Raw genomic sequence first — 14,792 nt, 5'->3', positions numbered from 1 at the left:
GCTTCCTTCTGGATCTGCTGGAAAGATCCCATTCATCTTGATCTTCATCATCTGTCTGAACACTTGTATCAACACTCTTCTTAGTTCTCCGTCTCCTGTTTGTGTAACCTCTTTCTGCTCCATCTTCATCATCAGTTTGCACTCCACTGTCCACTATTTTTTTGAAGCACCGGGGCTCTTCTTCCAGGGTCTCCTCAAACTCCTCATAAGGACCACGTAATTTTGGCATAGAACTTCTCTTTTTCAATTGCTTCTCCTCTCTAACATCAATATCCTTAAGAGACATTTCTGAAACCGAGCTTAGGATACCAGACCTGGGTATGTATTGGGTAATGCCATCAGACTGAACTGTATACCACGCTTGGCTTTGTGGAATTTCAATACCCAGCACTCCTGAAGCTGTAGTGGTTGTGTCATCAGTAGGCCAAAATTGGCCATTTTCTGTGGTTGCATACTGTCCTTCCAAGAGTGTTTGATCCGTGGTGGTTTGTGGCGAGCCAGTTCCTGAAGGGTCATAACCATACTGATATATTTGACGAAGTTTCTGCTCCTCTAACTGTTGGTGGAGCTGTTGTTGAAGCTGTTGGAACTGTTCAAGCTGCAACTGCTGCTGGGCTAATGTCTCTTGTCTCATCATAAACTGAGCTTGCAACTCCTCAAGCTTTTTTTGCACCATAAACTTTTCTTGTTCCCTAAATCTTTGAATTTCCTGACGTTCCCATTCCAGCTCTTCCGCAAAGCGCTGCTGCTTAATTTTCTCAAGCTCAAGAAGTTCCCGCTCCAAATCAAGCTGCTGCTGTTTGCCTTCTTCAGGGGCAATGAGAAGGGCAACCTCATCGTCAATTACATCTGTATAAACTTCGGATGCTGTAGTTAAAGCAGGTATCAAGCTGGCTGGCTCAGTGGTAATAGTTTCTATAGTATGAGGTGGCAACCCTGTCTCCATACTAATGGCAGTAATTGCATTATCTTTTTCAGCTGCCACAGTTGTCAAGAAACTGTATGATCTTGGGAGTGGTTGAGTCTGTTGCAAAGTTGATAAAGAGGGCACTGAGTCAATTGTTTGGAGAGTAGGTAAATCTCTGACACTTGTACTGAAAATAGAACCAGGTTGTGTGGTGATGGCAAATGTGGATGGGATTGGAGTTGCTACTGAAGAATAAACAACACCATTGGATGATCTTAAAACACTTCCAACGCCAAACTGCGAACCCACAGATGACACCATTCTTGCTTGGGAATACTGCGGTGTACTGAGCCCGAGGCCAGAAATCTGCCGAGTCTCTGCATATGGACCCGTAGTCTTGCTTGAGTAATCCATAACCTCACCTGAAATTACAGGGCAAAGTTACAGTCCAGTCCGACAAAAGAATGTTGCTTTGCGGATTCTGAAAGTCATCCCATCTTGATGAAGTAAATGGGAAGGGGAAACTGCATGCAAATCTTCAGGTTAGTGATCTACTTTGGATGTGAAAGAAACAGCATTTCTGAACATGCAGGCACATGCAGGCACCTCTGTGCAAACACATATGTAAAATGAAGAAATGAAAAACATGTGTAATCCAAAATAATTTGTCACACTGTCCAAAAGAAAGCAAAACAACAGAAGGAGGGGAAAAATAATTTAAAAAAATTATCCTGAAATGAGGTGAGGAACATCAAAATTATATTTCAAAGAAAGATCTGCTGCTGTGTCATACTGACCTGTAGTTACTCTTCCAGAAGTAAGATCTACTGCTGTATCAGTTGCCCCAAATCGATAATCAAAGCTATTCTTGCTTTTGTATGCAAATAGTCCAGCTTCTGATAAATTTGTGTCAGACATAGATGGTTTCATACCTCCCATTCCTCGGTAGCCATATGACCCTGAACGATCATACTGATAATGGTCATCTCTGTAGCCAAAGCGATCTTCAGGAAGTGTAGTAGACGGCTGCTGTGCTGTACAGCTCCTACCAAATGGCAATTTATAAACCATATCACAGCAGACAGCTCTTCTCCCTGCAGTCAGATCTACAGGCTTTTCATCATCTTCTATTACTGTTGTTATGATACCTGAAGTAGTTTCATCCATTGTTACTACTGTTCTGTGGGATTTTGTAGTGCTAAGGTCAACTGCTCCACTCTCTGCTGGCTCCTGAGAAGTGGAGAGATCAGTCCAACCATTTGTAACACCAACAGGTGGTACAGTAACAGGCTTTGTAGTAGCCCATGTCACTGCCTGTGTTGAAGTACCTAGGGATAAATTTATTGGCACTTCATCTCTACCTACAGAGAAGGCCTGGCTGCCTGTTACTCTGTATGCAGGCTCAAAATGTTTTGATGTTGTTAGCTGAAGCGGCGTTGTCATTGCATGTCCCAGATCAACAAGGCTGTCTGTGCTGGTGGCGTAGCTCACAGTGGCAGTGCAGGTCATTACAGTTACTGTCTCAGTGACTACAGGTAGAGAAGTATCGGCAACACATGCAGTGCTAAGATTTATTATGGACGGCTGGACAGTACTTACTGGCCGTCCACCTGTGTCAATTGCTGGCATTTGCCTTCTTACATCCATGGAAACAGCAGAGAGATCCATGCAGCTGTCTCTCATGTCAATGTCCATCTTAGTTAAAGTGCGAAGATCTATGACATCACCCAAAGGATGGAATCTTCCATTCTCTCTGTATCTGGGTTGATCTACAATATGGAGTGGCTCTGGAGGTATAGTAATAGCAACACTACCTAAACCATAACCAGGCACTGGACCCTTAACCACAGACACTGTGGTCTTGGTTAAGTCTGTTGTTACTACTTCTGATTTTGAAATAGGTATTTTTTCAAAAGTTGATTGTGTTGTCACAGGAATAGCTTGCAGTGCACTTGAAATATACATACTCTGACCTGCCATACTTTGAATATCCATAGTTTTCATGGATGTAGTAAAAACTGGTTGCATAGGTTGTAGAATCTGTTCTTTAGAAGGTGCTTCTAAAGGCCAGGTGGTAACGGCCTGACTAGTTATAGCTTCTGTGGGAGTTCCAGGCTCAGAGGGCAATGTGATGACAACATAGGTTTCCTTTGAGGGTTTTGCCAACCTTGGTGAAGATTTGTTAGAGTGTGGAGACAAAGGGGAAGTGGGAGACGGTATTTTGTATTCAGCTGTGGAGACCAAATTCAGAGTCATACTTGAAGTCAATGACAAACTTACTGGTTTGGGTTGTGTTTCTGCTGGCTTATGGACAGCTATTGGGAGCGGAGGAACTGCTGGTTTAGGAGCAATTGGAGGTTTAGTTACTTCAGGGGGCCTGTGACTGAAAACAAGCCCTGCTGGAATGGAGGATGGTTTGGGTGGTACAGGAGGTGGTGTTGGGGTGTATGTTTTTGTGATAGGTACCACATGATTCTTTAATACAGCTGTGGACTCAAGTGTTGGAACAGTTGTGACTGGAGGTATCACTGTGGGAGCTGTTGCAGCTGGAGTCTTAATCTGTGACTTCTTTTTGGGATAAATGGCTGGCTTGGGTAAAATAGGTGGAGGTGGTAATGGTGGTGGAGGAGGTGGAGGAGGAGGAGGAGGTGGGGGTGGAGAAGGATGTGCAGGAGAATCCAAAGAAGAGCTTCTAAAAAGAGAGAATACTTTGGCTGAAACAGCAGGAGCTGAGGAAGGCACAGAGACCATGCTGGTCTTACTTACAATACTGTGAGTGAGTACAGAAGATGTTTCTGATGCAGGCTCTGTAACTGGTACTGGTGCTATACATATAGGTGGTTGCTCAGATGCAGCATTAGTCAAATCAATCCTTGTAATATCAATACCCAATTCTTTGTGTGGCTCTTCAGGATGAATTTTGACACTGCCAGCCTCTACTGTACTTTTAATTTTTCTAGCTGTTTCCTTCTCTGCTTTGGAGGTATCAAAGGTAATGGTATCAGCTGCATATTCCTTGGGTTTTGTAACTGTAGTTGCCACTACTAAAGGTACAGTTTCAGGCAAACAAACTGCAGTTTGCTCCACACTCTCCACATCTGATTCTATAGATGGTTTTTTAGTGGCTCCAGCAATAGATTCATAAGGCATGCTCATTTCAGAGTACTCTTTTGCAGATGTTAAGGGAACCTGTGTTACTACCCTGACACCTTCAGAATCAGCTGGTTTACTTACACCCTCTGCTGGACCTACAAAACCTGTGGTTGTGCTATCTATAGGTGAGGAACTATCCGTGGTACAAACTGAAGATGTAGATGATGTTAAGGAAGCTGTATCAGAAGCTAAAACTGATGCAGCACCTTCTGATGTCTCAGAGTATGTCAATATTGATGTTTCATGAGATATTATTTCTTGAATTTCTCTGGCATAATCTGTTAAGTATTCATCTTCAATTTCCTCTGCTGTAAAATGCTGTGTTATTTTAACATCTGGAATGGACAGTGCTGTGCTACTGACAGGTGACACATCTGAGATTGCTGAAGTAGTGCTTGATGTTAAAGATGTACTATCGACTATTTCTCCACCACCAGATACCTTTGTATCAGATGTGGGCATGAAATCAGAAGTTGGCTGTGTTGGACTAGACCCTGGGGTTAGCTGCATTTTCTGTCTTTTCATAAGCTCTTCATAAGCAGCTTCTGCATCTAACAAATGCTTTTCCTCAATGGTGGAAGTTACTGTGCTGTCTAATACAACTATTTCATGACTTTCTGGGATAATGTAAGAACTAGAAACAATATCTTCTTGAGGCACAATAGTATGTAAAGTCTCAACACTATAGTAGTCTTTCTCTAGATCACTTATTTTCTGTGGTTCATCATAGACCTGTTCTGAAGCTCTTGTTTTTTTCTCTTTTCCTCTCTGTTGTATATATTCACTGCTCTCATCTTGTCTCATGACAAGACTAGTATCAATAGTTCCATTGTAAGTATCCTCCACTAAAGATTCATAAATATAATCCTCTATTAGCATTCCACCATATAATGATTCTTTTTCAAATACTTCATTATTTTCATTTGAAATTTGAAATGACTTGGACTTATGCATCATCTCTTCATATACCTCTTCGGCACTTTTCAATGTCTTTTGACCACTCTCTTCTTTTGGGAGTCCAGTTGGTTGTTCATCTGTTGGTGAGTACAGAGAGACAGCAGTAGGCAATTTGTAAACTTTCTGCACTTCTATTATTTTTTCTGGGCTGATTTCAAAACCTTCAGGTTCTGACTCAATGCTGGGTGAATATTCAGAACAAGAAGATCTGTGCAGCTCTTCCATTTCTGCAGCCTGTCGTAATTCTTCTGTTGGAGATGCATCTTCAATGGGAGAAAGATTACTTGGTGGAGTCTTTGGACGTTCCCTTCTTCTCTGGGCTCTTAGTTCATCCTTATCCTTTTTAGATTTTTTGCTAGAACTTTTTCTTTGTTGCTGTTCTAATTCACGTTGTTTCTCTTGTTCCTTTAGCAGCTCTTCCTCTTCCCGTAGTTCTTCTTCTTCTGAAGAATCTTCAATAGTGGGAAGAAGAGGACCATGTGTCCGATGCCTGGCTTTGCGCTGTTGTTTGCTTTCCCCTCCCAGTTTTTTGTGACTAGGACTGCTGTCACTGTCTTCGTCAAGTGATGACACTGAAGTAGGAGATGTACCTGGTGTGAAACTAGAAGCATGTAAACTAGAAGATCCTTCTCCTCTAGATCTATCTTCTGGTGAATCTGTAAGACTCTCCATCTCTAGCTCAGGCTCTTCATCAAAATATAAAATACCTTTCTGTTGTTCAGATACTTCAGAATATTTGGCTGTTATTGTACTATTTAATTCTATTGTTTTGAAGCGTCGAAGGCCTCCTCCTCCAGATATTGCAAGTTCTTCACCGTCTTGACTTTTACTTTCCCTGTATTTTGGCTCTGGGCTTTCATCAAAAGTCTCATCATCATCATCGTGCCATGAATGTCTTCTTCCTGCATCCTCATCATAGCCTGCACTACTTTTCCGTGCCATTCTTCTATGTTTTCCAGCTGTTCCTTTGGCTTTGCTTTTCACTTCTTCTTTCTTTTGGCTTTCAGCTGCACTGATCTCTTTGAGTTGATTTCTAATGAATTCATCATCTTCAGAACCTGAAGCATCTTCATCAGCACTCATCTCTATAATCTGTTTTCTAATGAAGTCTTCCTCATCACCTGATCCCTGACTGTCATCTCGTTTGTACTCATCACTGCTTGAAGAACCAACACTAGTTCTTCTTTTTCTCCTTGGGACAGGTGAGTTTTCACTCTCACTGCTATCTTCCACAGAGTCATAACGTTGCTGTCTTCTTGCTGGTATGTCCTCTCCTTCATGGTCTTCCTTGTAATCTGCCTGTGAGGAAGCAGTTCCTTTGCCCTCTTCTACAATGGTTCCTTCACCCTCTTTGATAGCCTTTAAGTCTTCCTCATCTGAACTGTAAGATTCTGGAGTGACGGGCAAAGGCTTTGTTTTAAGTTGATCCTTTGTCTGTTCACCATATGTTTCAGAAAGCTCTTTGCTTTTTGCAGATTTTTCATCAGAAAGAGTACTTGCCTGAGCTTCTAAAATTGAGAGCACAGTACTTTCCAATTTAGCTAGATCTGAGGGGCTTGGTGGACTTTCTTGTGAAATAGTGTCTTTTTTATTAGATTCTTTGAGTAAATCTTTTTCATCAGTGGGGATATGACTTGGAATTTCACCAAGTGAACTTGATATCCCGTCAGAAGAATACCCGGTGTCACTCAGACCTTGTGGACTTTTCTGTTGCTGAGAGCTTGATGTGTCTGATTTGTCATCCTCCTTTTCCTAAAAAAATAAATACATAACGCGTGTGTATATATTTATATATAAATTCTTAATGTCTCCTGGCAATTAAAACATGTGATTCTTTTTCCTAAAGGATGAGTTCATGTCTCAGATGAAGACTGAACAATAATTTTGCTATTCAAAGCTATTAAAATAATACAAAAAAGTTCCTCAAATTTTGATTTTTTGCATTGAATCTAAGCATTGCTTGGCTGTCCACACTGGCAACTGATTTTACTAGTTTCAAGATGTCTTTTATTTTTCAATATAAAATTTAATTGTTTTAAGAACACTTAGTAATCATAATCTGCCATTTGTTCACACAATGGGACAAATTTCCCGGGGGGTTTATTTATATGAAGATTTTATTTACTATGTTTCAAAGCTGTTTTTGTGGTTCTAGATACAAAGTAATATAGCTTGACAAATAGCTGCAGAATTTCTGGAGTCTGCTCCTCTCTTTACCCATTCTACCTTTTATAATTGTCTAGAAATATGTCAATCTTCTCAAATATTGGACTCATGGTTTAATTTTGATAATCGAAGTATTACACATTGCAACATGCCACAGAATACACTGAGTATTGAAGCACGATTTAATGACGTGTGGAATGTCCTCACATATTGGTATGTCCCCTACAGCTGGGCACTGCACAAATATTTTCTGAGTATCTCACAAAAAAGAAGTTTCTCCGTAAATTGGTAATGCAGAGTAAGCTGCTGGTAGGGGTGTGATTGCAGGGAGGAAAGCATGATGGTCAGCCATGATTAAAGGAAGCAAACAAGGCATGCATTCCTGACTGAGCATCAGAACCAATGTTTTCCTTCTCATCCCTAATTAAACACCCTTAGTCATCCTAGCTTCCAGATGCTTCTACACCATTCTGACTGACAAGCATCTCTATCTCCTTCTATAAATAACAAAAATGCCAAAAATATCCTACAGCAAGTATTCCCGCACCAGTTTCCCTCCTGCTTCTCACAGCTGTGAAATGGTCTGTACTTAGTGAAAGTAACTCATCATTCAGCTAAAAAACAGTTCATTCTCCAAAATTCAGGTCTGCTCTACTCTGAGCTGACAATTTTAGGAAGTGTCCCCACATCCACTGCCAATTTGAGAACAAGCATCCCAAAGTCTTATTATGTGATCTTTATTTCTGCTAGGGCTCTCAATAATAGAAGTAGGGAGTATTTACCAGCTTTGCTAACCTAAGTCAGTGATTTCTGAAGTACAGCAAATCATTTATTTAAAGGTTTAATTTATCAACTTCATTGTCAATAAGATTATTTGAAAAATAGTTAAAAGTACTGTAGAATAAATATACTAGGAAAATTATCATGAATGTTAATTATAATTTAAAATAACATTTACACTCATGGTAAGTTGCTATCGACTACAAGTATTTTCAAAGTTTATTCACACTAATGTTACATTTAGAGTCAAAATATCAAAATCCAAATATTTTTTATAGTCAGTTATACTCTTTTTTAAAACTAGATAGGTTTAGATTTAATTTACATTTAAGGTATGTGTTGTTGCTTTTAGACATATCTTATATACTTTGAATATAATCTTACATTAAAACACTAATATTTATATTAATATTAAAATACTATTGCAGTAATATACTAATATTTTATTAATTAATCATCATTCACAGGAGTGATCTATTTTATGCTTTGCAAAATCAGATAATACATTGAATATAAACTACATTTATTTTTACCAACATTATAACCAATATTGCAAATCCAACTATCCGATATCACAGAAAAATCCATTGCAAATAAAAATCCAGTGTGAAAACAAACATTTCTAAGGACTTCTTGAATGATAAGGCTGTGATTAATATTTAAACATGGAGAAACCTGCAGTATTCAAAAAAAACTTTGGGAAGTCATCACCATTTGAACCCTACAGCTCTCACTATTCTGAAAAATCTACTCTTGGGTATTGTCCGGCCCTTAAGGACAGAATTATGTATGGTCTTTACAAAAAGTCAGCAATGAAGCATAATTAAACATTTCAGGTTTTGTATGTTATATTTACATTTTTGTTCCCTTTATTAAAGAAAAATTGTTTAAGGGGAATTTATTTTGCTATGTTAAAAAAATACATGTATCATTAAAACCAAGGGATTTTTCCCTCTATAAATAGCACACCCCTCACTGAAATTTCACCCATGACACTTGATTGTTATTTTTTCATTTATGATCAATATGTTCATACTTATGAAGACATACCCAACAAAACTCACTATGATCAATTTAGATGAGCTACTAAAAAATGCAAACATTGCTCAAGCTCAGAAGGTTTCCCAGAAGCTGATGGACAGGATGCATCCATCTAGTGAAAGGGAACCTCTCAGATCTTGGTTCTCCACAGGGAGACGGAGTGATACAGTCAGTTGTAAAGCAGAGATAGAAAGCATCAACTGAACAGTTAAGCACAGAAAAAGGTAAAGAACAACTGGTTCATGGAACAACTTCAGCCATTCTCTTTGCAGCTGAGTCCAGTGTCTAGTACAGACTGTGACCAAACCAGAGGAGATGGCAATGAATATTGCTGTTGCCCACCCTGCTGTTGAACCTCAGCATATGCCATAACATGACTGCTATGAATCACAGGAAACTGAATATGAGATTGTCTGCTGTTTGTACAGTAAGGAGAAGAAAAAGATCTACAATAAGGACAGAATTCTTTTCTCACTGGCAAAAAAAGGGATGAGAAAAATCCAACTTTCTTTTTAAGGTTACCAAAACATGACTCTATTTTCTAACATTTTTGTTTGTATCGTTGCCTGCACCATGGTACATGCAAAAATTATCCTGCATATCATGCTTCAAGATCAATATGCATGCAAACAATATGTGGCCTCTGGGCTTTTTTCTCTTACTTCCTGTAGTCTGAGAATTAGGATATTGCCACTAGCTACATCTGTTCTTAAAGGACTGCTAACTTATTTTCTGTGGGGTTGGCCATTAAATCCACAAAGACAGCATCATTGTTAAACTTGCAAACATATCATAAACATAAGATTTTTAGATGAATAACAAAATATTGCAGAAACAATGTTGCTAAAGATCATATATATATTCCAGAACTCTTTGAGAATGAAAAAAATGCATTCAAATCATAAAAATCTACTTTCTTTTCCCTGGTAAATTAGGAAGTACTTTGATACATGTTGAATTACTGGGCTTTTCTGAGTATTTCAATGGCATTTCCTCTGAGTTTGTCTACTGTGTGTTTTTAATACTGGACAAATTTAGCTCTAATACAGACATTGATAAGAAGAACTTCTTGAGACATGAGGAAGAAGGAGTCATAAAAGCTGCAGTCTGGATAAGACTTTAAAAACAGCAAATGCAACCTCTTTAACTAATGTTAAAAAATATCTAATGTCAAATGTATCTGTGCTATTCCAGTGCCATTTCTGTGATGCCAGAGTCAATCCATTACACAGTTATTTTGTATTAGAATTTTTTGCTTTATCAGTATTATTTATTCTTACTCTTCCTCATTTTTACTATTCTTATTTGAAAACATAAAACAGTGTTCAAAAAACATCAAGGTGTGGCACTTGTGGAGCTGGTTTAGTGGTGAAGGTAGCAGTATTTGCTAAGCTAATAGTTTGGCTTCATGATCTTAGAGCTCTTTTTCAACCTTTATGATTATATAATTCTCTGAAAAAAGTTCTATTGGTTACCAAATCAAACCAGAACTTTAATAAAAGGAAAGTATGTCAAAAAAAAATCTTCTTTTCTTAAAAAAAAGTATTTATAGCTGGCAAAATCAAATTCTGTTGCAGAGCACAGAAATTTGATTTTGCAAAGGAACTCACAATTTTTAAAAGGTCATTTTTTTTAATAGAAGAAATAAAGATATCTACATTATACAAAAATGTTTCACAAAGTGGAAAAGAAACACAGTTGACTAAACTATGTAAACTGCAATTTCAACTTTATATTTTCAAAATGAAACATTTTATTTGTATCCAGAAATATTGCTACAAACAAGTCTTATCCTCCTTTTTCTCTCTCTCTGGGCTGTGTTTTGTCATTAATGGCATGTGTTAGAATAATGATGTCAATCAACAAAATATTAATATTTACTCAGTTACTCAACTGAAGCATGTGATCATTCCTCAGTAAACATAAGAAGGTAGTAATAAGGGTACATATATAGTATATTTGATATATTGCAAATGTATGTCCAACTGACACCACGGTAACGTGTTCATGTAGAAATGCTGAACTACTTCTGTGTTTATTTGTGAGTTCCAAGATGATGATTAGATACTGAAAATCTGCATGTGTTAAACCTCCAAGATTCCTAGGCATCCTTGTTAGAACAGCTAACTGCTATTGCACATGTCAATAGTCAATATTACAAGATGGTTTCTCAGGAAAAGGACCTGTAAAACATGAGCAGTCAGTTTATTCTTTAAAAAATTTGTGAAGAAATTATATTTCAAAATATTACTGAAAAAATGCTTTGAAGAAGAAAAAAACAGCTTTATGATTCCTCAAATCACACTTTGAGACTCAAATATTTTAAAATGTTTCAATATTAAAATCACTTTTTTTTTCAGAGGATGCCAGATCTCTAAATACAATTGATATTTGTGATTTCTCCTAAACCTGAAGGGAGCCTACAGAAATGACAGAGTGAGAATATTTACAAGAGCATGGACAGGACAAGACAAATGGCTTCACACTGAAAGACAGCAAGTTTAGATTAGATATTAAGAAGAAGTTCTTTGTTATTAAGGTGGTGAATCACTGGCACCCATTGCCCAGAGAAGCTGTGGCTGCCCCATCCCTGGAAGCGCACAAGGCCAGGTCAGATGGGGCTTTGAGCCACCTGGTCTGGTGAAAGGTGTCTCTGTCTGTGCCAGGTGGGCTGGGACAAGATCATCTTTAAGGTCCTTTCCATAACAAACCATTCTATGATTCTCTGATTTTCCATGGACTATTCTACTGTTTCTACTGAATCATGTACAAAGCTCTTCATGTCTTCAGGGACTTACTGGAGTGCTGCTGCGTTTTCATGTTTTCTTCTTTTTTTTTAGTGAAAAATGAGGATAGCAGTAATTGCTTATCTTAATGGAAAGCTAAACAAGTTAGTAACTACCATTTCCACAGAAGTGGATATAAAATGACAGCAGTTTGTCAAGTGCAGAAAGGTTTTCCCTTGCATCCCTAATTAAAAATACACCTAGTTGAAATCCTCCATACGACTCTACCCTGAAATACATATAAATTATATTCTTCAATGTCTACATGTTGTCTTTTACCTAGTGAAATGGAATCAATGTGTGATATCTAAATTGGTATCACCTCTTCCATTTTTATCACATGGTCTCTTGGGAAGAGCTGTATCTAGCAATGTTTGATGGACAGCACAGACAAGACTGAAGTACTTCAATTAAAAAAAAAAAAAAAATCAGAGTTTATTTTACTAAGTACAAGCCAGGTGATACACCTTTATTTTTAATGCTGAACAATTTGAAATAGGATTTTCCCAAATCTCCTTTTTGCTTGGTCCAAAAAGTAGTATTTTTGGCTATGTTACTCCAAGCATAATTCAGGGATTCCCTCAGTACAGTCATACATAGTAACTCTAGATATGATCAAGAGCAGTAAACATGACATGTGATAGGAGGTATATTTCAGACAGGAGATTTGGTTTATAAAAATAGTATTTTCTAGATCATAATTTTTGAATTAGAATATTTTTTCTGTCCAAATACGTTGGTTACGATCAGGAAATATACAAAACAAAAAAGCCAAACAAACCCTTGACCTTTTTGACTGGGATTATTTGAAAACATAATTCTGTCAAAGATTAAACATTTTCCCTAAGCCTACTCTTATTTTTATAACATAATAATCAGCACCTAATTTGCGCTGCAATACAAAACCCCTTAATTTTCCATTTCTCAACAAATTGTTCATGTTATTCACTTCAGCTGATAAAGTGACTTGTTGGTGAGTTTATGTCTAGCAAAAGCATTTATTTAAGAAATGAGGACCTCTAGTTCATGGTATCATAAACTCACCCATTCCTCTGATTTGAGAGCCCGCAAGAACCCTACATGGAAGTCCTTGTCTATATGAGATAAGCCAATTAAATAGTAAAAAGATGTAAAAATTGCATTCTTTAATGTGCCATGTTCAGACATCACAAAGTATTCCTGGAATTTCTATTATATTTTGGTATTGCAAAGTACAGTACACCTTACCCTCTCAGATTATTTCCTTTTGGGATTGAGAACTACAAAAATACTCCAGTGTAACAATTAATCTTCAAAGTCTGGAGAGTCTAAAGATCAAGGTAAATAAATCTGAAATATTGGAAAAATTATTAAACTGGAGCTCTGCCTTAGTTTCAAATGCTTAACTGCTGGAGACTTAAAATCAGGCAAGAAATCTTGAAATGTGCATGTAGAGCATAAGACTAACTGGTGAAACTTTCACTCAATGGGAATCATTGATTTTATCACTTAGAACTATCTTGTAAAGAGAATAACACCAAAGCAGGAAGGAGAGGGTCTGTAAGGATCAGATTCTAAGTTGGAGAAAGGGAAAAAGGGATGTGGGAGGGAGAAAAACACTTACTATTTTTTCTCTCACTGCTTCCACATGGTCGGTTCTTGGCAAAGGTGCTGTTTGAATAGGAATTTCTTCTTCCTGAGCTTTTTCAGTTTTCAAAACCTCTTGTGAAATCCCAGTTGTCAAATCCTCTTTCTTAACATCTTCTTGCTCCTTAGCTTGCAGTCCCTTATAAGGTGCTTCAACTTCTGCTTTCTGTTTAGCAACGTGGTCTTTAATCTCAGCTGTAATTTCTTCTTTTTTGTCTTCTGGATGTGGTGTGCTCTTTTCTGGGGGCACAGTTTCTTTATCTTCTTCCACTGTGCTTAGGGGCTTCTTTTGGTCTGCAGTTGTTGTTGCAGGAATTTTATTTGCTGAAGGTGTCTTTGACAATTTCCCTCGCTGAAGTTTTGTTTCCTCTTTCTGATCTTCCTCTTGGATTTTATCCACCGATCTAGTTTTCTTAATTTTTTCATGTTGAAGTTTTATATCTTCTTTCTGAATTCCATGTTGGATTTTATCAACTGAAGCTGCCTTTGGCAATTTTACCTCCTGAAGCTGTGCATCTTCCTTCCGAACTGCAGGTTGGATTTTGTCAGCTGACAGTGCCTTTGCCATTTTCATCTGTTGGAGTTTTGGGTCTTCTTTCTGAATTCCCTGCAAAATTTTGTCAGCTGAGGGTATCTTTGCCAATTTTGTCTCTTGAAGTTTTATGTCTTCCTTCTGAACTCCATGTAAAATTTTATCAGCTGAGGATGTTTTTGCCAGCTTTGCTTCTTGAAGTTTTTCATCCTCCTTCTGAACTTCATGCAAAACTCTGTCATAGGAGGCTGTCTTTGTCAGTCTTGTTTGCTGAATCCTTGGGTCTTCCTTCTGAGAAGCACGCTGGATTTTATCAGCTGAGGGAGTCTTGACAAGTTTTCCCTGCTTAGGTTTTGCATCTTCCCTTTGAACACCTTGCTGGATTTTATCAGCTGACAATGTTTTTTCCAATCTCCCCTGCTGAAGTTTTGGAGCTTCTTTCTGAATGCCTGGTTCTTCTTTCGGCTTTGCTGCTGCCAGAGTAGGCGGTGTGGAAGTCTTCTGAGGGGAATGTGAGACAGCAGGCATTGGCTGTTTTTGAGGAGGAGCAGGTGGTTTGGATGTTGGTTGTGAAGGGCCTGTTTTCGGAAGTGGCACCTTGCCCATATCTCCAAGTTGTCCTGACATTGCCCTTTGGGTCTGGCAGTTTAAGCACAGCCATTCCTGTACCTGTGATACAACAAACATATGAAGTTACTTATTTGAAAAAGTAACAATAAAATCATACAGTGTTTGCAGCTGATACAGTTGAATTCTTTCAATCTGAATGCTATGCATACTGGTAAGTTACTCTCTTTCTTTCCTGCTCTTGCAGGAAGATCCATAGCACCATTCCAGAAACGGA

The 14,792-nt window shown here is 38.1% G+C and overlaps 1 protein-coding gene across 1 annotated transcript in view; it reads right to left on the bottom strand.

Annotated features, from left to right (window-relative positions):
* PCLO (piccolo presynaptic cytomatrix protein) overlaps nucleotides 1-14,792 on the bottom strand; it is a 321,975-nt gene that overhangs the window by 166,086 nt on the left and 141,097 nt on the right. Inside the window, exons 4-6 of the mRNA XM_017727961.1 lie at nucleotides 13,394-14,617; nucleotides 1,705-6,769; nucleotides 3-1,329 (exon numbers count right to left, since the gene is read on the bottom strand). Coding sequence (XP_017583450.1) covers nucleotides 3-1,329; nucleotides 1,705-6,769; nucleotides 13,394-14,617 — 7,616 coding nt within the window. The remainder of the gene's footprint in view (nucleotides 1-2; nucleotides 1,330-1,704; nucleotides 6,770-13,393; nucleotides 14,618-14,792) is intronic.

Source organism: Corvus brachyrhynchos, unplaced genomic scaffold (assembly GCF_000691975.1).
Source record: "Corvus brachyrhynchos isolate BGI_N302 unplaced genomic scaffold, ASM69197v1 scaffold50, whole genome shotgun sequence".
Lineage (NCBI taxonomy): Eukaryota > Metazoa > Chordata > Aves > Passeriformes > Corvidae > Corvus > Corvus brachyrhynchos.
This window is presented reverse-complemented; position numbering and strand designations above follow the sequence as displayed.